General features: G+C 46.0%; 1 protein-coding gene across 1 annotated transcript in view; it reads left to right on the forward strand.

Annotated features, from left to right (window-relative positions):
- The first annotated feature begins 2,169 nt into the window (after nt 1-2,169).
- nat8l (N-acetyltransferase 8-like) overlaps nt 2,170-25,969 on the forward strand; it is a 59,095-nt gene continuing 35,295 nt past the window's right edge. Inside the window, 3 exon segments of the mRNA XM_052020618.1 lie at nt 2,170-2,676; nt 5,068-5,075; nt 5,077-5,233. Coding sequence (XP_051876578.1) covers nt 2,334-2,676; nt 5,068-5,075; nt 5,077-5,233 — 508 coding nt within the window. The 5' untranslated portion in view covers nt 2,170-2,333.

The raw sequence follows: 25,969 nt of genomic DNA on the forward strand, positions 1-25,969 counted from the left end.
GTGCGCACCTGTAAGTCGGCGCCCCGTGCATCTTTCCACGGACGTCAGCCTCTCGCCGCTCGGGGAGGAGGCCACTCGGCCCATTGCCGCTGTGCTGTGCCGTCTTGTGGATAGAAAACATTTATCTATCCCATCTTATTCCTCCCCACACTCCCATCAGCTGCTCTCCCGGCCCCCCCCCCCAGATTCTAACTCTCGCCACACACTGGGGGCAATTTACAGCGCACGGTTTACAGGCTGTATGGTTTCATCATCGTTAGCCGATTCATTGCTTTGCTAAATCTGGGACACGATTAAACGCGGCGGCACGGCGACCCAGCGAGTGCAACCTCTGCCTCCCAGCTCCAGAGACCAGGGTTCGATCCCGATCTCCGGTCTGTCTGTGTGGAGTTTGCACGTTCTCCCTGTGACCGTGTGGGTTCCACCCCCCCCCCCCCCCCCCCCCGGTTCCCTCTCACATCCCAAAGACGTGCTGTTTGGTGGGTTAATTGGCGGCTGTAAACTGCCCCCCAGTGTGTGGCTGAGGGGTAGAATCTGGGGGGAGAATAAAATGGGATTGGCACATGATTCGTGTAAATGGGTAGTCGATGGCTCGGTCTCTGGCTCCATTGTTAATCTGAACGAAATATCCATTATATCCAATAAAGTATTCCAGCGAACCAATTTAGAACCAATCCCCGGGCTCGCTAGAACCGGTGCTGATGTACAACTTCAAACACGGCTGATTTGTGAGCTTCCTGCTGCGAGATCCGACACTGAAGGCTCAACCACCACCCTCCCCCCCAAATCAAACATTGCCCTTTCCCCCCACCCCCTCCCCCCGCCCCTCCCCGTCCACAAGAACGTTATTTTAAATGTAATATTTCATAGGCGTTTCTATTCAGTGGCGAGGACGCGCTGGTTCGCAGAAGGGGAGACCCAAATGTCGGCGATGCAGCGGAATTGTGCTGAAAATCCACTCGCCAATCTCTTGATCACATCTCCAGCAGAGGAAGAAATCTTTATTTCTCCTGTAAACAGACTCCTAGACGCCCGACATTTTCTCTGCCTCTCTCTCACTCCCCCCCCCCAACAAAAAAGATCACCCAATTTTCTTTCCTCTGTAATATTAAACCGCGGGGACTCGGTTAAGAGGAGGACGTGCCGCAGTTTAAAGCGATGTTGCCTCGGATTCCCGCGACGAGGGAAACATCCTCCTCCGTTCTTTGCACCATTTTAAGGAGACAGACCCGAGAGAGGGCGCAGGGGGTGTGAGGGAGCGAGGGGGGGGGGCGGTGGGGGGAGACATCTCCCCGGATCTCCGGAGAGACTCTGGTGCCCGTCAACAGATTGGCGCTACAATCATAAACTCAATCCCAATTGAAAGGGCCCACACTCCATCCTAATCTCGGACATTCTCCTAGATCTGACCCCTCAGAGGTACCAGAAAAAGGAAGAAACACAACTGCGGACTAGATATTGTAAAGGAAACATTGGCTATCGGGAGGCAGGTGCGCAGACTGCAAGGGGATTGTTTTGTGGGGGGGGGGGGGGGTCGATTCCTGTGTCTTCCCGTCGCCAACCCCTGTGTGTGGGAGCGGGAGACGTCTTGTCACGACGGGTGGGGGGGGGGGAGAGAAGGGGGTGTTTAACAGTCCCGCAGGTACGGATAGACTGCGTGAACCCCCAAGGCAGCGAGACAGAAAGCAGAACACAACACCATGAATATTCATTAATTCCTCGCTGCTTTTTTGATGTTTAACACCCCCCCCCCCCCCGCCCCAGCTCGAATTGGGGCACAAAGCTGCAGATTTTTTTGGGGGGGTGGGGGTTTGAGTGGGCGGGGTATTTACACCCCCCCCCCATCCTTAAAAATCACATCAAGGGTGATGCCCGAGTAGTAACGTGATTGATGGCTGTCGCCGGGGGGTGGGGGGGGTTACTACCTTTTGATGTAGAGCGAGGGGGGGAGATCTGGTAGTATTTGTGATGGGGAGGGGGTGATGGTGGGGTGGGAGGGAGAGTTGTTCTCTCCAGAAGCCCCGACCCACTGATCACATGGGAAAATCTCACAGCCAACGGGACGGCGAGGCCCCGTACACTGAATAAGAGGCGACTGCTCGTCTCTATAAATGAGCAGGTCCGGCGAACGAGAATACAGAGCAGCGACGGCTGTAGGGGGGAGTGGATATCACGGGGGTCTCTCTCTCTCTCTCTCTCTCTCTCTCTCTCTCTCTCTCTCTCTCCCCCCCCCCCATCGATTTATCACCCAATAACTCCTCCACCCCCTCCCCATCCATTTACCTGACCATAGTGTTCCTGTGTTTCACCTGCCCCTGGGATTGTCCAGTTTTATGCCGATTTCGCCTCCCGTCATGGTTTGTCAGACGAAGATCGTAGCGGACGAGGAAATGCCCGGCTCCAAGAACGACCCGATCGTCTCCTCCAGCCAGATGTGGCCTCCGCCGGCTGCACAGCCGCCCGCCGTCCCCTCCCCGCCCGCGGCGCCGCTGGAAGGTGCCCCCGGCGAGCCGCGTCTGAAGCGGGATGCCGTCTTTATTCGGGAGTTTGAGCTCAGCGACCGCGACAGCGTGCGCCGCATCTTCTACGAGGGTATCATGGAAAGGATTCCTAACACGGCGTTCAGAGGGTTAAAACAGCAACCCAGGATCCTTCTGCTTTACTTGTGTCTGACCGGTAAGCGAAATCTAATCTCAATTTACAGCCGTAGTCTCCAATTCTCGGTGTAACATCGCCCGCAGTTTAGCAAATTTTTCTGCCAGGGTTAGAGATTATTTCGTAAATTCCTCACCGGGATGCACAGAACATTACGTTTCATTTGTGGTGTAATATCTGGAACTGTGCCATTTGAATTACTTAATGATTATGTTTTTATTTTAGAGAAAAAAAAGACACTTTATGTGACGATCATTTTAATCTTTTAAAAGTTCTCGGTCAGAAATCATTTGAAAATCAGAAACAAAAAGACGATCGCGGGCCGCAGTGCGAATGTAAGTGGAGCTGGGTTTGGACGGGAGTTATACTGACCAATGGGGCTCTGCTGGTCCCGGTTGGACTGGATCTGTATTGACCCAGTGGGGCCCAGCTTGGACTGGGGCTATGCTGACCCAGTGGGCCATAATTTGGATGGGGGATATACTGACCCAGTAGGGCTAAGGTTGCATTGGAGTTAAGCTGATCTAGTTCAATTTAACTTGGATGGGAGCTATACTGACCCAGTGGGGTGAGAGCTTGGATGAGAGTTATACTGACCCAGCGGGCTTGAGAGCTTGGATGGGAGTTATACTGACCCAGTGGGGTTAGAGCTTGGATGAGAGTTATACTGACCCAGTGGGCTTGGGAGCTTGGATGGGAGTTATACTGACCCAGTGGGCTTGGGAGCTTGGATGGGAGTTATACTGACCGTGGGCTTGGGAGCTTGGATGGGAGTTATACTGACCCAGTGGGGTGATAGTTTCGATCAGAGCTATACTGACCCAGAGAGGTGATGGTTCGGATGGGAGCTTTACAGATGCAACTGGAACTATAAAGACCACTGGGGCAGGAACAGGGGCTTGCTGGAGGGGAGCTGTACTGGATCAATGGGATTCTGGTGGCCTCTGCTGGACTGGATCTTTACTGTATCCCTGGTACTAACTGGTATCCCTACCATAGTACTCCTAATGTGGTGGCCTTAACAGGATTCCCACTAGGTTGTCATACATGGATTACCCTACCCATATATCTTTCTCAGCTTCCCTCCCTCCAATACCCTGAATATGGTTCCCTTTCTATTACCCATGATATGGTTTTCTTATCTAGGTAACTAACCCTACCCAGATGCTTTTAACCAAGTACCATACAAAGGTCACACTAACCCTTATACTGTTCCTTGCCCATGTTCCCATGTCTTGGAACTATTAGCCATGCTCTCAATTTTGTTCTCTGCCCAGATATACTTGCCTTAACCCAGATACCTTATCCATTACTTTTCCTTTATTCAGGTACCTTTCCTTAACCCAATCCCCCCAGCCTTAACCCAGATCCCCCTACCCAGATACCATTATCACTTGTGCTCGTGTGACTGGTCTGCTGTGTTAAGAATGTTCTGTTTATTTGGCATTTGAACATTGCAGTTATTTTTAATCATCTCTCAGCAATGTTTATCATCCAGGACAGGAACCTACGTCCCATACAAATAGAAATACAAAAGCAAAATACTGCAGGTGCTGGAAACCTGAATGAAAAACAAGATTGCGGGCAATACTCAGCAGGTCAGGCAGCATCTGTGGAGAGAGAAACAGTCAACGTTTCAGATGGAACATTTCATCAGAATAATCATCAATCTGAAACATTAATCACTGGTTCTCTCTCTGGGGTTGCTGCCTGATTAGCTGTGTGTTTTCAGCATTTTCAGTTTGGTTTCCAAATGGAAAAATCCCATGGGAATAATATAACGTTGACTGAATTCCATCAACAGAGAGGAGGAATATCCTACTTGAATACATAGTGTACTACATCCATAGACAGAGAGTCAGAATATCCCATGGGAATGTGTAGTGTCCACTACATCCCTGCTTAAATGGAAGTTCCCATCCAAAGATCGTTGCTACTTCCATTTCAGACACTTTACTAAAAAAGAATTACACGTGTGCGCCCATGTATGTTCATGTGTGCATGCATGCGGTGTGTGTGATATGAGATGTGAGGTTGCAGCTGTGTTCTGAGTGAGGAGTTTTGTTAGAATGGTGCACTTGTGAATGACGCTACCCGGCAGATCCTGTGTTAATGATTGACCGAACTGTTGTTTAAACCATGTGGTCGGTTTGGTGATAGAACAGGTTAATAAAACGCGTACTTACTGTGTTGGGGACTCTTGTGGACACCTCCTGCAGTTGAGACAAACGAGCCATGTAAGTATGTAAATATATAGGCATTATTACCTTTACAACAAAACAATGCACGATAAATGTATTTATATACTTTTATATATAAATGTTTGTGACTCTCCTCTGGGGTTGTTCCGAAATAACACTCCATTCTCTTTTCTGACAGGTATCGTTTATTTTCTCTCCCTTGTCTCCATAGTAATGTGCCTTTTATCTGACCAAGTCCTTGCTGCTGACCTGCTGTGTGCCCATCTTACTGTTGGGCTCGAGATACCACTACAGTAGGAAAGTTATCGTCAGCTATCTTGAGTGCGCACTGCAAACCGACATGTCAGATATTGAGCAGTATTACATGAAACCAGCAGGTAAGGTCCCAGTTTTCAGAAACATGGGGTTGGCTGCTGAGATGGGATTATATCTGTGGAGTTTGATTTTGCTACCACTTGGCCTTTCTCAACCTTCAAATTAAAGGTTGCCTTGTGTTTGAAATTTGGAATGAACTGATTTTTTTTGCATTGACTTCCTCTATTGTGGAATCACCATTCGCAATTTCTTTGTGCATTATCTTTGGTAATGGAATTTTGGAACTCATTCCCCCCAACAGGATGGTGGGGAAGGCAACTAAACTTTCAGCCGTGGGTTCAATAGCTCTTGCTCAGTTGTTCAAGGCTTCCTGAGGTATAAGGAGCAAATGGATTGTGGTCATGTATTAGATGGGGGCACGTGCTTGGGAGGTTTGCATGGTCTTTGTTTGCATACAGCTACCCACACCCCTTCCCATTGTGTTGGGCTCAGTTTCTCATTATTGAAGATGCTGATTAGTTGGGAGAGGGATTAATCCTGGACAGATACCCTCAGTGAATGGCATTGGTGAAGTCAATGAAAGAGAAAATAAGAGAGCAAATGAAGTAGAAGTAAGAGTCTTCATACAACACTTTGACCCTTTTTCTCTATTTAATAAGACTGCGGCCAGTCCAATCTTGGCCCCAAGTCCACTTTGCTGCCCGATCCTTTCGATTCTCCTACAGACCACAATCTATCTCAGCCTTCAATTGCCTAATGACTCCGCTTGCACAGCCCTCTGGGGTGAAAAGTTCCAATGATTCACCACCCTCCAAGAGAAGAAATTTCTCCTTCTCTTGATCTTAAATGGGTGACCCCTTGTTCTGAAACTACACCCAGTGATTCTGGACTTTTCCCCCCCCCCCCCCCCACTCGGGAGACATCCCCTCAGCATCTACACCCCTCAGAATCTTTCAATAAGATCACCTCTCAGTCTTCTAGACTGCAAAGAACATTAGTCTAATCTACCTCAACTTCTCTCATAAGCTAATCTCTTTTTATCCCTGAAGTTAACCTAGTGAACCACCTCCAATTCAAGTGAATTCCTCCTTCAGTAAGAAAACCAAAACTCTAGACTCCAGGTGTGGGTCACAATTCCCTGACCAGCTGTAACAAGACTTAGATGTTCAAGCCCCCTGCAATAAAAGCTGACATTGTACCTGCCTGCTACCTTTCTGTGTTTCTTGTACAAGGCAGCCAGATCTCTGAACGTTCATTGACATTGCACCATCAGAATAATACTCTGTTTATCTACCTGCCCCACATTCCCCCACAGTAGTCTCCATTGACCTTGGTCCGTTCATCCATTTAACCTGTTTATAATCCTTAGCAGAATCCCCGAGTCCTCCTCATTTTGGGGGACTGCGTGGGGGTGGTGGAGGAAGGAAATCCAAGTTTTACCTTTCAAGCCCTGTTAATATTTAATGAGCCAACAGTCCGCCCTACTTAACGGAACAAAGCTCTCTGCTCCTTTCACTGTGATAACATTAGCAATATTTTATGAAGACCCTGCTTTATTGCTGCTGATATTAATTCATTCCAAAGTTCCTCAATAATAATTCGACAAATGTAATCTTTCATCTAATGAAGGAATGAATAAACTTTTAACTTGGAGGAAAATTATAAATATTTCTTTGTTAATTAAAGTGCTGTATTTTACAAATCTTGTCTGTCAGATTAATTCAAGTGTATCTGTGGAGGCCATGGATTTAGTGATTGTACATTTGTCAGTTTGATCTTGTGGTTGGACTACGTGGGGGAGAAATTTGGTTGCCAAATTCGGGTGGGTTAGTTTCCCCCACCAGTCAGGATCCACTTTCCCCCATCACTCTCCCCGCCATTACTTTACCCACTTTGCTCACAGAAACTCCACACACGGAAGTTAACGAGTCATTTTAATTAAGCAAAATGAACAACTGGCAAAATGGGAATACGGTATTGCTTTCTCTGGAATTACGAGATAATTTGAATCAAGTGACTCTGGATGTTAATAGTCTTGCTGTACCATGTGCTGGGTGTAATATTCACACTTGTTTTGTGTCACACTATCCTGATGATGCTTTGTAACTAACACCTGTATTGGAAGGTAGTACATCCTCTGACTTGCTGTGAAAACAGCAGCCAATCTGTGCTGTGTTATTTATAGAGAAAAAATATTTTAAACAAATGGGCAGTTGAAAACTTTGTTGATGCAGGTGCTTCAGACAATCCAGGCATTGTTCATGAGCTGGCTGTGAAAACCTTTGGTGAAGACATTCACCAAGTTTGCTGTACAGTGTTGGGTTATCAGTGACAGTGATTTTTGACGTCAAAGATGTTAGAAGTATGTAGACTTTATACAGTGTGAAGAGAAAGTACTGGAAACACCCAGCAGGTCAGGCAGCATCAGTGGAGAAAGGAACAGAGAGAGAAAGTTCCCCTATGTTCCTCCTTCCAGCACGGTGTGGTTAGATACAGTGCTCTGGATGAAGAGTGTTATGAAGCAAAAATCAAACGTCTGGAGGAACTCAACGGGTCAAGCAGCATCTGTGGAGGCAGAGGGATGGTCAGCATTTTGGGTCAAGGTCCTGCATGCTGACCATCCCTCGACTGAGGAGGGGAGATGGGCAGTATTGAGAGGCTGGCAGGTGAGAGGTGGAACCAGGTGAGAAGGGAGATGATGGGCAGGTGAAGCCAGGCGGGGGAGGTGGGGTCAGGGGACAGTGGCTGCTGGGGGAATAGGTAGAGACAGAGAAAAAGAGAGGGCAGATGAGGGGAGGAGGGAGGTAGAGGCTGGAGGGTGATGTGGAACCAGATAAGGGAGGGATGATGGGCACATGGAACCAGGTGGGGGAAACCTGAAATTGGAGAATTCAGTGCTCATGTCGTTGGGTTGTAGACGACCCAGGTGAATATGAGGTGCTGTTCTAGATTGTGTTTGGGGCAGTGGAGAAGGCTGAGGACGGATAGGTCGGTGTGGGAATGGGAAGGGGAGTTGAAATGACATGAAACCAGGAGCTAAGGATGGATACTGCAGGCAGAAGGCAGGCGTACCGCAAAATGGGTGCCTCGTCTACTCTTGGTCTCACCGATGTAGAGGAGGACACATTGACAGCACTGAATACAGTAGACGGGGTCAGAGAAGACGCACGTGAATCTTTGTTACTGCTACACAGTTCACAGTTGGGTCTCGTCCATTGTGAGTTAACCTGGATGACTACAACTCTATTCCTTACAGGGTGTCACACATAACACCCCCGTGAAACCGACATAGCTAAGCATGGATGTTTAACTACATTCAAGGTACTGGTGAAGTGAACGTTGTTGATGTGAAGGAAATGTCATCTCCGTGTAATGTGGCTCAGTCACTCTCAGGAGGTGTGGGAGAGCATTGGTGCAGTGGTGTGACATGGGTTTGAAGGTGGTTGGTAAGCATAGAAGCAGAGATGTTATGCTGGTCTTGTGTGATAACCTGGATGGAGCATCTTTGTGGAGTTACACTGTGTTGGACTCCAAATTATAATCTTATGGAGTCTCTGGTGTCGGTCAACAATTCACAAGAATGGTACTGAAACTGAGGAATATGCATCAAAAGATGTCCCTATATTCTCCAGGGAAGGAAATCTATTCTTACCTGATTTGGCCTCCATGTAACTCTGAACCAAATCCTTGTGGTTGGCTCTTTATTCCTCTCTGAAATGGCCAAAGGAGTCCGTGAATGAAAAGGCAATGAGAGATGGGCACTCAGCTGGCCTAGCTGGTGACACCCACACCCCTTGACTGAATACAATCTGGGTGGGGCTCCTTCGTCTAGAAAAGAGAAGGTTGATTGCAATAAATATCTCTTAAGAATATGAGAGAAGGTTTGATTGGATATTTGTAGATTATTATAGAGGGGTAAAACCATAAGATGGCCCCAATAAATTGAATAAGGAAACCTCTTTGTCCAAAGACGGGCTAAAATATGGAATTTATCGCCATTGAGAATGGTCAAGGCAGGTTGTCTGGAGGAATAGAACAGAAAGTCAGACATATGCGTGATGCAGGAAGGAGTAATAGCAGTGGACAGTCACAGAGCTACACAGCCCAGAACCAAGCCTTTCAACTCATCGTTTCCATGCCAACCATCCATCTGTACGAATCCCATTTACCAGCACTTGGTCCATAGCCTTCTCTTCTTTGGTGATTCAAGTCTGGTCTAGATACTTCTTAAATGTTGTGAGAATCCCTGTCTCTGCTACCCCCTCAGACACTTCATTCCAGATTCCAACCACGTTCTGGGTGAAAAAAAGTCCTGCTCGGATCCACTGCAAATCCCTTACCCCAAATTTTGGGATGGCAAGAAGTTCGTTAACACTGGCATAGAAAGCAGATTATGGCTGTTTGTGTTCGAAAGACTCATTCATATGCAGGAACAAAGGAAGTTCAGTGATTAATGTCACCCAGATCACAGCAAGCAACAATAGAAGTGTGGACCAGTGATGGCAATTAATCTCTGTGAGTCTATTGACCTTTCCCTAGCCTAGACAAGTAAAGAATTGCATTGAGATATCACACAGCTTATTCATTAATTAAACCATCAATTTCTGAAAATTGAGGGGATATTACATTAGTTCATTAATATTCTGAAACAGCATAAACCTGCAATAATAACATCAGTATAATTTGCATTTCACAACTAAATTTTAATTTCATATACTCTACCAACTAAAATCTATCTAGGGTCTCATAAAACTGAGGATATTACCGGGACAGGAGGGCTTGAGTTATAAGGAGAGGCTGTGGCTTTTTTCCCTGGTGCGTAGGAGGCTGAGGGGTGACCTTACAGAGGTTCATAAAGTCATGAGGGGCATCGATAGGGTGAATGGTCACAGACTTTTTCCCAGGATGGAGGAGTCTAAAACTAGAGGGCAGAGATGAGAGGGGAAAGATTTAAAGGGGGCCTGGGGCACATGTATTTGACCCAGAGGATGGTGGGTACATGGAACGAGATGACAGAGGAAGTGGGAGAGGCAGGTACAATAACCATGTTTAAAAAGTATTTAGACAAGTACATGGATCGGAAGGGTTTGCAGGGATATCGGTCAAATGCAGGCAAAGAGGATTAGCTCAGGTAGACGACTCGGTCGGCATGGAAGAGTTGGACCGAAGGGCCTGTTCCTGTGCTGTATGACTCTAAAACTGATTACAGCAATCCAGTGACAGGCATCATTCTGCACTCCTGCTTTCGTCATGAATTAAGGTGCAAGTATTGTAATTTTTGGAAGACTTGAGGGAATAGTTTTTGAAAAAGTAAGTAGGGAGAAACTGTTTCCACTGAGTGTGAGGTTGGTGACAACAGGGCACAGGCAATCGGCAGGCAAACCATGAGGGTTATGCAGAGATTTTATTTCTCAGCCAACTGTTGAGAAGTGCCGACTAGAAGTGTGAACCCAGAAGGGAGAAGCTGAGAAATGCAGAGCTCTGGGGAAAGGCCAGCAAACTGGGTCATGCTGACAGAGAGAAATGAAACCCATTTTACCCCCTTTTACAGATGGATGAATCACACAGAGCTGGCCATTTCTGATAATAGGAACAAGTGGGATGTGAGGAAGATTGCAGGCAGTAGAGAACAAGCAAAGAAAGAGTAAATGAAGCTACAGATAGTGGAAGTCTGAAATAAAAACAGAAAATGCTGGAAACACTCAGCAGCTCAGGCAGCGTCTGTGGAAGGTAAAGCAGTTCGCATTTCAGGTTGTAGACCATCCGAGCAGAGGTTGGAAAGAAAACTAGTTTTAAATTGCAGGGAGGATGGGGGAAAGATGGATAAGTCAAAGGGAATATTTCTATTAGGGTGAGGCTAGGATTGCAATGGGGGTAAGCTGTCGAGGAAATATCTGGGGTGAGGCCTGGTTTCAATGGGGATAAGTTTCTGTTGAGGAGGCATCCGGTGGATAGGTTAATGAGGGATGTTAGAGACACAACATGAACAAAGGAATGTAAACGTGATGAAATGAGGGCAGTTAGAGAGAGATAACGCAAAGAAGGGAGAAGCTGCAAAATGAAGAGCTTTGGGATAAGGCCAGCAAACCGGGCCACGAAACCCATTTTACCCATTTTTACAGATGGGTGAATCACACAGAACTGCAGGCGCGGTGGTGTAGTGGTTAGCGCAACGCTATTACAGCGCCAACGACCCAGGTTCAATTCCGGCCACTGTCTGTAAGGAGTTTGTACGTTCTCCCCGTGTCTGCCTGGGTTTCCTCCAGGTGCTCCAATCTCCTCCCACATTCCAAAGACGTACGGGTTAGGAAGTTGTGGGCATGCTATGTCAGCAGCGGAAGCGCGGCGACACTTGCGGGCTGCCCCCAGAACACTCTATGCAAAAAGATGTATTTCACTGTGTGTTTCGATGTACATGTGACTAATAAAGAAATCTTATCTTATCTCATTTCTGATAATAGACAGAGGAAGGATGTGGTAGCAATAGAGAGAGTGCAGAAGAGACTCACCAGGATGTTGCCTGGATGTTAATGGAGCGATTGGATTGGCTGGGTTTATTCTCACCAGAACACAGGAGACTGAGTGGCGCCTTATAGATGTTTATAAAATTATGAGGAGCATAGGTGGGTTAGATGGTCACATTCTTTTTTTCCCAGAGCAGTGGAGTCTTGAACTAGAGGGCACAGGTAAGTGAGAGGGGAAAAAGTGAGAGGAGATCTGAGGGGTAGTTTTTCACTCAGAGGGTGGTGGGTATCTGCAACGAGCTGTCAGAGGAGGTGGTGGAGGCAGATACAATTACAATGTTTAGAAGACATTTGGACAGGAAAGGCATAGAGGGATGTGGGCCTAATGTGGGCAAATGGGATTAGCGTAGGTTGGTGTGGATGAGGTGGACTAAAAGAGCCCATTTCTGTGCAGAATGATTCTATAATTCTATTTTTAACTCAGGGAGTATATCTCATTGGATAACAAAGGGCCAGCATGGGCAGAAGGGACTGACTGGCCTCATTCTGGGCTGTGTGGTTCTGTAACTGCATCACTACCAAACAGCCTTCTGACCCATTATTTCTCCCAACTCTTTCCTGACCGGGAAATAGTTGGCCATTCCCGGGAAATAGTTGGCCATTGTTATGCCGAAACTGTTGGGAATATTGCAATACACTTACTGCAGAGAATTCAAGTTTTGGGAATCTTAGTTTTCATTGAAGGAAGTTATTCCAAACTGTGCATTAGCGAGCATGCCCAATGGCCCAGTACTCTCAGCAGGGAGCCGAGCTCCCAGCTGTCTAGGTCACTGATCACTGACCATTTGAGTGGACTTGCCTCAGGGAGCTTGGAGCTCGAGACAAGACAGAGAGGAGGGCAAGGATCCTTCTTGGCTCAAAGTGCTTGCAGTAAAAACTGAGCAAAAGATGATTGAGTGGCTCAGTGGCACAGCAGGTAGTGCTGCTGCCTCACAGCTCCACTGACCCGGGTTCGATCCTGACCTTGGGTGCTGGCTGTGTGGAGTTTGCACATTCTCACTGTGACCGGGAGGGTTTGCCCCGGGTGCTTCAATTCCCTCCCATAGTTGGCGGTGACTCACCCCCTGTGCTGGCAGGGGAGTGGTATATGAATCAATGTGCAGGAGAGAGGATGAGTGCAGGAAAATAGGACAAGGGATGGGGTTGATGGTATTGCCCTGGACACAATGGGCTGAATGGCCTCCTTTTTCATCAGGAAATAATCTGAAATGTAGTCACTGTTGCAATGGAACTCCCACAGACAGCATTACAATAATGTGAGCAGATAGTATAGAAGGTTGCTGTAGATTACAACAGGATGTTGATAGGATGCAGAGCTGGGCTGAGAAGAGGCAGATGGAGTTCAACTCGGATAAATGTGAAGTGATACACTTCGGGAGATTGAATTTGAAGGCAGAATACAGTGTGGAGGAACAGAGGGTTCATGGGGTCCATGTCCATAGATCCCTCAAGATTGCCACACAGGTCGATAGGGTTGTTAAGAAGGTGTATGGAGTGTTGGCCTTCATTAGTCGGGGTATTGAGTTCGAGAGCCGCAAGCTCTATAGCACCCTGGTCAGACCACATGGAGTATTATGTTGAGTTCTGGTCGCCTCATTATAGGAAGGATGTGGAAGCTTTAGAGAGGGTGCAGAGGAGATTTACCAGGATGTTGCCTGGATTGGAGAGCATGTCTTAAGGATAGGTTGAGTGAGCTAGGGCTTTTCTCTTTGGAGAGAAGGATGAGAGGTGACTTGATAGAGGTGTACAAGATGATAAGAGGCATAGATCGATTGGACAGTCAGAGACTTTTTCCCAGGGCAACAATGGCTAACACAAGGGGAGGTGATTGGAGGAAGGTATAAAGGGGTGTTTTTTACCCCTAGGTAAAAAATTTTAGGGGTAAGGTTTTGGGGGCAGCTACATTAGGGACATTTAAGAGACTCTTAGACACATGAATGATAGAAAAATAGGGGGCTATGTGGGAGGGAAGGGTTAGGTAGATCTAGGGTTAGCAGGATAAAATGTCAGCATAGCTGTGCTGTAGTGTTCTATGTTCTATAATCTGTATTTTTACTGATGTTGAGTTCAGAGTGAATGTTGTCCAGGTATCTGTGAAGAATTCCTTTGATCTTCTGTGAATACTGGCAGATAGCCTGTTAGATCAGACAGGTCCTCTGTTTAATGCATCATGTGAACTATGATACACCCTACAAAGCTGCTAGTGTGCCCTCAGAATTAGTCCATCATTAACATCTACTGATTATCAGCACCATTCCTGTGACTCTAATCGCTCTGTAGTTGACATCTGTGATCGTTAACATGAAGAATCCATTCAATGCTGCTACAATGCAGGCATTTAAGGGATAGGCACATGGATGTCAGAAAAATGGTTATGGGCCATACTGTACTGTTTCTATGTTAGTGCATAGGCTGCCTAATGGTTATTCAGGATGAGGACACAATGGTTGGGTTGCTTCACCAGCAACTAAATTCCTGGACCATTGATTCAGGGACATGAGTGTAGGGGATGTGGGGAATTTAAACTCAGCTAATTAAATTAATCAGTAATTGTGAGCCCGAAACACTGGTCTAACATCTGTGGAGGGAAATAGACAGTCGAGGTTTCGGGTTAAGGCCCTTCATCTGGTCTTGACCCAAAATGCTGACTGTCCATTTCCCTTCACAGATGCTGCCTGACCAGCTGAGTTCCTCCAGATTCCAGCATCTACAGTCTCTTCAAAGTCAGTCAAGTTTATTGTCACATGCACAACTACATGTGTGCACAGGTGTAATGAAAAACTTACCTGCCAGCAGCATCACAGGCACACAGCATCAGATAAGCAGCATTCACAAGAAGGATATAAATTAAACATAATTTTTACAAGAAAGAACACATGTCTCCATTGTGAAGTCTCTTCAATGCATGCCAACTTTGAAGATGTTTTCCTTTTCAATGGGAATTCTGTGAGACTCTCTCTCTCTTGCTGCTTCACCTCTGTGGTTTCTGGTACTGGCCATCTCCCCTCCCTGTTTCTGTCTTGATGCAGGGTCTTGACCTGAAACACTGACAATTCCGTCCCCCCTCCCCACAAATGCTACTTGATCCACTGAGTTTCTTCCAGCAGATTGTCTTTTGCTCCAGGTTCCAGCATCTGCAGTCCCTTGTGTCTCTGCATCACTAGTGTTTTTATCTCATCTTAGTTGTATGTGACTCCAGACCTATCAACGTGGTCAACTCTTTACTGGATTTGAGGATGCGCATTAAATGCTGGCCTTGCAAGTGACGTCCACATCCTGTGAACGAACCAAGAAAAGTAAACAACTGCAGATGAAAATCTGAAATAAAAACTGAAAAAGCGAGAAATGCTCAATAGGTCAGGCAGCAACTGTGGAGAGAGAAACTGAGTTAAACGTTTCATTAAGAGGTTTAATGAACTGAAATATTATCTATTTCTTCCTACACAGATGCTGCTTGACCTGCTGAGTGTTTACAGCATTTCAATTTTTATCCCCATTGACACTGGTGCCAAGGTAATGGGCAGGAATATGCCAGCAACTCACCAGAAGGGGTTTAGAGAACTGGTGACAGTGTAGTTGGCATTACCGGCTCTCTGCACCTCTGTGTGGGTATCTGACCCCTCACTCTGCCCCTGGACTCAGGCATTGCATAGGTTGTAGAGCAGAGGGGCTGGATACACTGCATCAGGCCCCTCAAATTTAGGCTACACAGCCCAGGGCAACCAGCTTTCATCTAAAAGTTGTTTACGTATTTTCCTCAATTTTTATTTCAATTGATTAATTATTTACAAATAATAATTACAATTTTTTTCAACTGCTTCCAAATGTTTGTGAATGTTCGGGACATTTGGAAAGAGTGTAAAAGCTCTCTGCTGCTCCAAGGTATCACTAGACCATCAGATCTTCCACCAGCTGAGGCCCAGTTTTGCTTGGGGCCAGTTGCACCTCAGGTCATTGACACACAGGACCTCGGTAGCCAAGCAGCCACAGAAATGCAGTTCAGTGGAGGTTATTGCAGGTGGTGACCACCATGAATTCTGAGGAGGGGTTGAACAGACCAAGCTTTTAGAACACAGAAGATAGAACAGTACTGCACAGGAACAGGCCCTTCGGCCCATGAGGTCTGTGCCGACCATGATGCCAAATGAAACTAATCCCATCTGCCTGCACGTGATCCATATCCCCCTGTTCCCTGCACGTTCATCTGCCCGTCTAAACACCCCTTAAATGCCACCGTCGTGTCTGGTTCCCCACATTCCTATCAGCTCTTCCAAGATCCCACCACTTTACCGGCGCACTAGGGGTAATCTACAGTGGCCAGTTAACCTACCAATCTGCATGTCTGTGGGATGTAGGAGGAAACCAGAAGAAACCACACAGTCACATGGAGAATGTGCAAACTCCACACAGACAGCACCGGAGATCAGGATTGAACCCGGGTCTCTGGAGCTGTGAGGCAGCTGCTCTACTCACTGCGCCACTGCAGGTACCATGCTGGTCTGAGCCTGGAGTCACATATAGACCAGAGTGGGAAAGAACAGTAATTCTTTAATGCACATTAGTGCAATTTTACAACAATCTGACTGTTTCTTAATTATACCAACATTTTGATCCTAGATTGATTCACACTGAGTTCTCAAGCTCCAGATGTGATTGGAACTCTCGTTCTGTAGTAACGTGTGTACCCCAGTGTATGAAGTGGGTGGCATGTGTTTGGGTGCTGCTATACGTCTCATGTTGGGGCTTCAACTTATTACGTTAAGGTGGATGGCAAGGATCCTTACATTTTGCCCTTCCCTTTCACACAATGCCTGGTGGTGGTTAGGCTGGGCATTTTTGATGTTAGGTCAAGGATAATGGTTATTTAATGAATGGTGAGGGATAACCTTAGAGAATGCAATGCTCATGTCCTGGGCTGTCGGCTGATTCCATATACTTGGCTCATTGCGGGCTTGGAAGATGTACACTTCTATAGTGCCCCTCTCAACCTCTGGGTGCTCTGAAGTGCTTTACAAGCAATGCAGGACTTCTGTAGTGCAGTCTCAGTGCCAAAGTTTGAAACGCAGCAAGCAATCTGTGCACAGCAAGCTCCCACAAGCAGCAGGGAGATATCTCCACCACAATTCACCTTGAAGCTGTAGGTTAAGGTGTTGTTAAAGTACTGGCCACCAGGAGAGAGTTCCTTAACAAAATACATCTGGTCAGGGAACTAAATCAGGGAACTCTGTTCATTTGTAGTTTGGCTTTGTGCTCTGTTGGCAGTAATACAAGTAGAAATGTTCTGCGAACCCTTGTAGGTGAACTGACGTTTAAGCCCATGTAGGGTTTGGTTTAATGTCACATGCAAGACATAACAGTTCAGTATGAAGTGGAAGGTCAGGTCTCTGGAATTGGACTTGAAGCCTGTTGCCTTGTGGCTGAGAAGAAAATACTCAAATCGTTCCATGACCAATTTATGTTGAAGATGAGAAACCTATCATAATATATCCCCATTTGACTACAGCTGGAAATAAGACTATATGTCTCTTTCTCTTTGGGGTTAATTTAGATTGATTGCAATAATTGGAAACAGTAATCTTCGGAAGCCAGATATACCACCTGATAGTCAACATGGATGTTGTGGGCCAAATGGCCTATTTCTCGCTTTATGAGGGATTCTCTGACTCAGGTTCTTTGCTGGGATACTTGTGGTTGCAAACTGTGTGGGACTTTAATGTCTAAGTCTGTGTATGCCTTATTAACTCAAATTTCCCTGCCGCTTTCAAGAATTGTGCACCCATACCCTCAGATCCCTCTGCCCTACGACCCTTGTATCTTTTATTCTATATTAAATCTCCTCATTCACCAAAATGCATCGCCTCACATTTCTCCACATTAAACTTCATCTGCCACTTGTCTGCCCATTCTGCCAGCTTCGCAATATCACGCTCCAATTTACTACAATCCTCTTCACTGTCAAAGTTCTGACAAGTTTTGCATCCGCTACAAAGAGACTAATCATCCTGAAAGTGTTCAGTTGCTCGGAGAGCTGGCACTTGTTTGTCCGACATGTCTGACGGATGTTTTGAAGGGATGACTGGACAGCAAAGTTGTTTATATGGACTTCCAGAAGGCGTTTGAGGCAGGGCTACATCAGAGACAGTTAATAAATGTTGGCCTTCATGCAATTCAATGCAATTTATTGTCCAAATGAGGAGATTGGTTAAGTGGTAAAGGCTCAAATGAGGGATTCTGATTGGCTGGTTCTATTGTACAAGGGTCTATGCTGAGGCCCCGTTTTTGTAAACAACTCAATTCAGTGCAGAAAGTTATTTGACCAGATTTGCAGCTACTGCAAAGATAGGCTGCATTTTCTACAATGTAAATACAAAAAACTTAAACATTTAAGTGAATAGGCAAATATGTTTCTTACAGGGTTCTTTGGGATATCCTTGTTCTCAAAAATTGCTATATAAATATAGGACTCCTAATATTCTGGATCCTTCTCTTTCTCTGCCCCACCACACATGCTGCTGTTGCGGCTGAGAGATCAAAATGGTGGTCATCACAATATGGCGACCCTAGACTCCCAGAGGTAAAGATGCCCTCTTAGAAAAGGCGGGAGGTTATCTTGCAACTTTACAAAACACTTGTTCGACCGCACTTGGGGTACTGTGTGCCATTCTGGTCACCACACGACAGAAAGGATGTGGTTGTGTTGGAGAGAATACAGAGGAGATTCACCAGGGTGTTGCCTGGATTGGAGGACTTTAGTTATGGGGAGAGATTGGATGGACTGGGCTCGTTTTCTCTGGAGCAAAGGAGGCTGAGAGGTGAAGTGATAGAGGTTTATAAGATTATGACAGGCATGGATAGGGTAGATAGTCAATCTTTCTCCCAGGGTAGGGGTATCAAAAACTAGAGGACAAAGGTTTAAGGTGCGAGGAAGGAGTGTCAAAGGGGTAAGTTTCTTTTTACACAGAGTGATTGATATCTGGAACGTGCTGCCAGAGGAGGGGGTGAGATCAGATCTTTCAATCTACCTCGTCACAGCCCTTGCACCTTATTGTCTACCTGCACTCTACTTTCTCTGTAACTGTGACACTGTATTCTGCATTCTGTTATTGTTTGTCCTTTTGTACTATTTTGATGTACTTGCGTACGGAATGATCTGTCTGGATGACACGCAAACAAAGCTTCTCACTGTATTCCTGTACATGTGACAATAATAAACCAATTACCATTTACTATGTTTAAGAGGTATTTAGACTGAAATTTAAATTGGAAAGATGTAGAACGATGCAGAGCTAATGTGTGCAAATAGGATTGATTGAGATGGGTATGGATGTGTCGGGCCAAAGGACCCGTTTCTGTGCTGTACAACTCTGTGACTCCATACAAAACTGGAAACATCGGAAGCATGGTTGGCAGGATGTAAGGAGTGTTTCTGTTACAAGGATCGATACTGGGGCCTCAACCACTCACAACTTATATAAAGGATTAAGCTGAACGCACGCAATGTGGGTAGGAAACTACATTGTGAAGAGGACATAAGGTGGCTTAAATGGGATATAGATAGGTTAAGTTCTGGCAAATGGAGTATGATGTGGGAAAAGGTGAAATCATCTATTTTGGCAGTGAAAATAAAAAAGAAATGTTATTTAATGGGATGAGAACCCTGAGGTACAGAGGGACATGGTTTGCATGATTTGCAAAAGGTTAGTATGCATGTATTGAAAGTAACTAGGAAAGCAAACAGAATGTTATTAGTTATTACTGGGGGAATTGAATACAGAGATAGGAAGGCTAAGCTTCAGTTATGTATCTCCTTCAGGAAGACCAACACTGTACACCGTACTCCAGATGGGCGCTTATTCAGGATGGATTTCAGTGAAGGTTTACTCGACTAAGATCTAGAATAGGTGGTTTGTCTCTTCACTGCCAACCAAATGGCTAATTTTTGTGTCAGCTTCAAAATTCTTTCATATATTTAGATCTAAATCATTAAAGTAGATTACTAAACTCAAGGGAAAATAGCTCAGTTGGGAGAGCATTAGATCCTGGTTCGATCCAAGGTTTCAGCAGATTCTTTTAGGGCAGGCACAGTAGTGTAACGGTTAGCGTAACGCTATTACAGTGCCAGCGACCCGGGTTCAATTCCCGCCGCTGTCTATAAGGAGTTTGTATGTTCTCCCTGTGTCTGCGTGGGTTTCCTCCGGGTGCTCCAGTTTCCTCCCACATTCCAAAGACGTACGGGTTAGGAGATTGTGGGCATGCTTTGTTGGCGCCAGAAGTGTGGCGACACTTGCAGGCTGCCCCCAGAACACTCTACGCAAAAGGTGCATTTCACTGCCTGTTTCAATGTACGTGTGACTAGTAAAGATATCTGATCTTATCTTACCAAGCCCTGTGGGACCCATTGGTAGCAGCTTTCCAGTAACAGTAACACTCACCAACCACAACCTTTTTCCAGTTTCCTGCTCTCCCTTGAATTCCTTAGGATTTTACTTTCTGATCAGGCTTGCCATGTGGTGGCTTGTCAAGAGCCTTGCTAAATTCCATATAAACTACATCAAGTGCACTGCCCTCATTGATCCTCCTCTTTACCTCTTTAAGAGTTTGCTCTTCACTGGGATACTGCCTGGAGTGGAGGGCTGTAGATATAAGGAGAGACTGGAGAGGCTGCATTTGTTCTCACTGGAATGCGGGAAGGCAAGGAGTGACCTTATTGAGATAGATAAAATAATGAGGGTTACAGATAGGGTAGTTAGTCAGTCTTTGTTCCCAGGGCAGGGGAGTCTAGAACTAGTGGGCATGGGTTTAAGGTGAGCAGCAAGAAATTTAAAGGAGATTTGAGGGGCTAGTTTTTCCACATGGAGGGTGGGGATTATCTGGAACAAGCTGCCAGATGAAGTGGCGGAGGCAGATACAATTATAATGTTTGAGAAGCATTTGGGCAGTGCTTAGGAAAGGCATAGAGGGATGCGGGCCTAGTGTAGGCAAGTGCAATTGGCATAGGTAGGCATCACAGTTGGCATGGACTGTGCTACATGATTCTACGTTCAACCTAGTTAGTCTCTGACTGGTCCTGATGATAAGATAAGATATCTTTACGTCACATGTACATCAAAACACACAGTGAGATGCACCTTTTGCGTAGAGTGCTCTGGGGTCAGCCTGCAATTGTCGCCACACTTCCGGCGCCAACATAGCACGCCTACAACTTCCTAACGCGTACGTCTTTTGGAATGTGGGAGGAAACCCATACAGACACGGGGAGAACGTACAAACTCCTCACAGACAGTGGCCGGAATTGAACCCAGGTCACTGGCGCTGTAATAGCGTTACGTTAACTGCTACACTACCGTGCCTGCCCATTTAATCTGTCTCTGTCAAGGTGAAGGTTTATACTGTCCCTTAGAATGGATCTATAAAGAAAATGTGGGGCCTATTAAGAACACAAAATATAATTTCATGGCAGGAGAGGTCATGGCTGATTTACTAAACAAGCCCTCTGCATCACCAGAGCAAAGACTGCTGCCAATGCCGTGCTAAAGGACGAGGAGATACTAGCTAGCAGAAAAATGTAGTTATTGACAACACTGCACCAGCCAATGAATTGGAGGGAAGATGGAGCATATGACTCACATCCATCTGTTCTACAGCAGTTTATTTATTGAGAAAACAAAATCTACTTAAAGAGCAAGGAATAGAAACTACAGCAACTTCCCCCATATAAAAGTAGGTCAACTTCTCCACAAAAATGTAGTGAGTGGAGGATAGTTACACATGTTTTGTGTACATAAAATCAATCTTGGGTGCTTGCAAATTATGTGGAATTACCCAGTCATCTCATCATCGTCATGGTCTGCAGCCAAAATAGTTGCTTAAAGGCAAGTTTGTCATTGTCCTAGGTAGACATTTAGACAGGAACATGAATGGAACAGATTGAGAGGGATATGGACCAAAAGTGGGTCTAGCTTAGAATGGCATCTTGGTCGGCATGGACGAGTTGGGTCAAAGAGCCAGTTTCTGTTTATACGACTATATGACTCTAGATGTTAACTTCCGAAACTACTTATGATAAGGTGGACTCTTGGCCTCACAATCTACCTCATTATGGCCTTTCACCTTATTGTCTGCCTGCACTGCACTTTCTCTGTAACTGTAACACTTTATTCTGCATTCTGTTATTGTTTACCCTTGTACTACCTCAATGCACTGATGTGATGAATTGATCTGTATGGGTGGCATGTAAAACAAAGTTTTTCACTGTACCTTGGTATATATGACAGTAATAAGCCAATTTACCAATTTATAAAATTAACTACGCTAATCCAAGCCTATTGATGCAACAATCCAAATTTTGTTGCTACCCAACCATTGCTATCCAGAATCCTATCCTGGGCTTGCATCAGACTTGACCCACCCCTGAATGGCCTCTGCTAACATGTCCTTGTATATTTATTTATGAAGTCACAATCATTAATGTCTTTATCTATAAAGAGTCAGTTCAGTCCAATCTGACCCCACCCGCAAGAATCTGTAACTGTTGGCTTCTAACAGGACCCAAACCCAGCCTGGGTTGGGTGCTATTGGGCTCGAGGTATGTCGTCAAGTCACTCAGTCTGGATGGGACACGTCCTCAGAAGCTGAGAGAAAAAAGTGTGGATGTAGCAGAAGGTACATTTTCCCAGTCCTGCTTGGATATGGGAATGGTGCCAGGAGGTTGAAGAGATGCTTCAATTCCTGTTCACAGTGAGATGTACCCTAACAGCCACAGACGAGTTAGCATGACGTCAAGGGCAGGGAAGCTTTTGGCAACCTAATCCAAGTGATGACACAGGTAGACAGGGAGGTGAAGAAGGTGATTGTCGCCCTTGCCTTCATCGATCAGGGCATTGACTAAAGGAGTTGGGATGTCAGGTTCCCAGACATCGGTAAGGCCACATTTGGAGAACTGTGAACGGCTCTGGTCGCCCTGCTGTAGGAAGGATATCATTAAACTGGAAAGGGTGCAAAAAAGGTTTATGGGACTGGAGGGTTTGAGTTATAAGGAGAGGCTGGACAGGTTAGGAATTTCTCCCCCGCAGTGTAGGACGCTGAGGGGTGACCTTTTGGGAGTAGATAAAACCATGAGGTGCATAGATAAGATGAAAAGTTGCAGCCTTTTCCTCGGGGTCCAAAACTAGAGGCCATTGGTTTAAAGTGAGAGGGGAAAGATTTAAAAGGGATCCGAGGGGCAACTTTTTCACAGAGAAGGCAGTGTGTATGTGGAACGAGCTGCCGGGGATATGGTAGAGGCAGCTACAATTATGACATTTAAAAAACGCTTGGACAGGTGCATGGGTAGAAAGGGTTTAGAGGGATATGGGGCAATTGCAGGCAAATATGACTAGCTCACTCTGGCAACTTGGTCGGCATGGACATGTTGGGCCGAAGGGCCTGTTTTCTGTGCTGTATAGCTCTGTGACTCTAAGATATCATATGGGAAAAAAATCGATTAATAGATGTCATCCAGGTTGTTCAAGATTTGTTGTGTTTAACTAACCATTGAATTCTTTGATGAATTTCGGGCGAAGGTAGATTAGGGTGGGGGCAGCTGCTGTTCTACAAATGAACTTTCTACAGAACCTTGTAATGGATGTTGGGGAAATTGAAACCCCTCGACAAAGGGCAGCAGTGATGTGGCTACAGGACCTAAAGCAGGGAGCAGTGGTTTAGACTGGAGGAGAGTATGCAGAGGTGTTCCCCAGGTCAGTTTCAGCACCACTGCTACTGTTGAGCCCTGTGCTTAGGTATTTAGCACGGAACGAACTATAAGATATAGGAGCAGAATTAGGCCATTCGGCCCATTGAGTCTGCTCCTCCATTCAATCATGGCTGACTTTTGTTTTCGACCCCACTCTCCTGCCTTCTCCCCGTAACCCTTAACCGCCTGACCAATCAGGAACCTATCAATCTCTGCCTTAAGTACACCCAGTGACTTGGCCTCCACAGCCCTTTTTGTGGCAAAGAATTCCACAGATTCACTGCCCTCTGGCTGAAGAAATTCCTCCTCACCTCAGTTCTAAAGGGATGTCCCTTTATTCTGAGGCTGTGCCCTCAGATCCTAGACTCTCCCACTACTGGAAACATCCCCTCCACGTCCACTCTGTCCAGGCCTTTCAGTATCTGGTAGGTTTCAATGAGATTCCCCTCTCACCCTTCTGAACTCCATCAAGTGCAGGCCCACAGACATCAAACGCTCCTCATATGTTAACCCTTTCATTCCTGGGATCATTCCTGTGAACCTCCTCTGGACCCTCTCCAATGCCAGCACATCCTGGGACCCAACATTAGATATGGGACCTAACCTTGCTCACAATAATCCAAATGCGGTCTGACCAATGCCTTATAAAGCCTCAGCATTATATCCTTGCTTTTATATTCTAGTCCTCTCAAAATGAATGCTAACATTGCATTTGCCTTCTTTACTGCTGACTCAACCTGCAAGTTAACCTTGAGGAAATCCTGAACTAGGACTCCTTTGCACCTCTGATTTCTGAATTCTCTCCCTGTTTATTAAAACAGTCTACACAGAGGCAAACTGTGGCAGGTTTGAAGCAAACATTGTAAGGGGTTATAACAGACATCCTGTGAAATGAGAGAAATGTATCAGAGCAAAGTAACGCAATGAAACTGATGTATTTTGATTTGACAGGAGGAGGCCCAATTGCCCCTTATGCATCACCATGGTGAACTCTAGTCACACTCCACCTACCCGTCCCCTATCTCTTAAGATCCTTGGTGACCAGAACCCAATCAGTGTTAGATTTTAAATAAACAATTGAACCAACATCAGTTACCATTTATGAAAGAGACCTCCAAATTTCTACCACCTCTGAGTCTAATATTGCTTCACCATCCTGGCTGTCATTTCTTGACGGTCCCTGACCAACAGATATAGTCTCTGTCTGCCTGTCTGCTTCTCTCCCGGTTTTCTCTTGGCTCCCCTGAATAGTTTGAAGACTGATCCTGTCAATCTTCTACGGAGTACCTCCCTGGTTTGTGGGCTCTCTCCTGGTAATTTAACCCTTGAAGTGCAGGTACCACCTTATGCTGCTATCCTGTATCTACTTCTGAAGGTGTAGCGTCCACAGTGCACTGGTGTGGTGTAACCAGGGTATAGGTATTGGTTTATTATTGTCACTTGTGCCGAGCTAGAGTGGAAAAACTTGTCTTGCATACCGTTTGTACAGATCAATTCATTACACAGTGCATTGAGGCAGTACAGGGTAAAAGCAATAACAGAATACAGAGTAAAGTGTCACAGCTACAGGGAGGTGGATTGCAGGTAGACAATAAGATGCAAGGTCAAACAAGGTAGATTGTGAGGTCAGAGTCCATCTCATCGTATAAGGGAAACGTTCAATCGTCTTATCACCGTGGGGTAGCAGCTGTCCTTGAGCCTGGTGGTATGTGCCCTCAGGCTCCTGTATCTTCTGCCTAATGGGAGAGGAGAGAAGAGAGAATGTCCCAGGTGGGTGAGGTCTTTGATTATGCTGGCAGCGAGAGGTAAAGACAGAGTCCATGGAGGGCTCTGTGTCACTGCATCATACCTCCTCCCCCTTGTACTCTCTCTACTGGACCTTAAGGCCAGAGTTACATTCACCTTTCTGATTACTTTATGCATTTGCTAAATCCAAGGTAATGAATAATATGAAGGTCTGGTTATGTAAAGCAACGTCATTAGTTAGGTTTGTTTGTTGCACTCATTTGGCTGGGCTGTTTTCTAACGTGTGACGATGGCATTCAAGAACTAGTTTGTCACACTAGGAATTGGGATCTGAGCTTTTTGCATAATGCAGTGGGGAGAGCCACACCATGGGAACCTGAACCTGTGGGGGCAGGTTCTGCCCCCTCCCCTCTCGTTTTCACGAGGAAACCTGGTCTGTTAAACTTGCCGGTGCTGGCAGTTCTATTTCCTTGCACTGTTGGCCAGGGGTCCCTCATTCCATCACACAAAGCAGAAACAAGGCTGGCGCAGTGGCGCACCTGGTACAGCCGCTGCCTGACAAAACCAGGGACCCGGGTTTGATCCTGACCTCCGGCGCCATCTGTGTGGAGTTTGCACATTCTCCCCGTGACCACGTGGGGTTCCCCCTGATGCTCCAGTTTCCTCCCACATCCCAAAGACGTACGGGTCGGTGGGTTAATTGGCCACTTTAAACTGCCTGGGTGTGTGTGAGGGGTGGAATCTGGGGGAAGTTGATTAGAATATAGGGAGGATAACAAAATATTAATATAGGGTTA

The sequence above is a fragment of the Pristis pectinata genome, chromosome 7 (genome assembly GCF_009764475.1).
Source record: "Pristis pectinata isolate sPriPec2 chromosome 7, sPriPec2.1.pri, whole genome shotgun sequence".
Lineage (NCBI taxonomy): Eukaryota > Metazoa > Chordata > Chondrichthyes > Rhinopristiformes > Pristidae > Pristis > Pristis pectinata.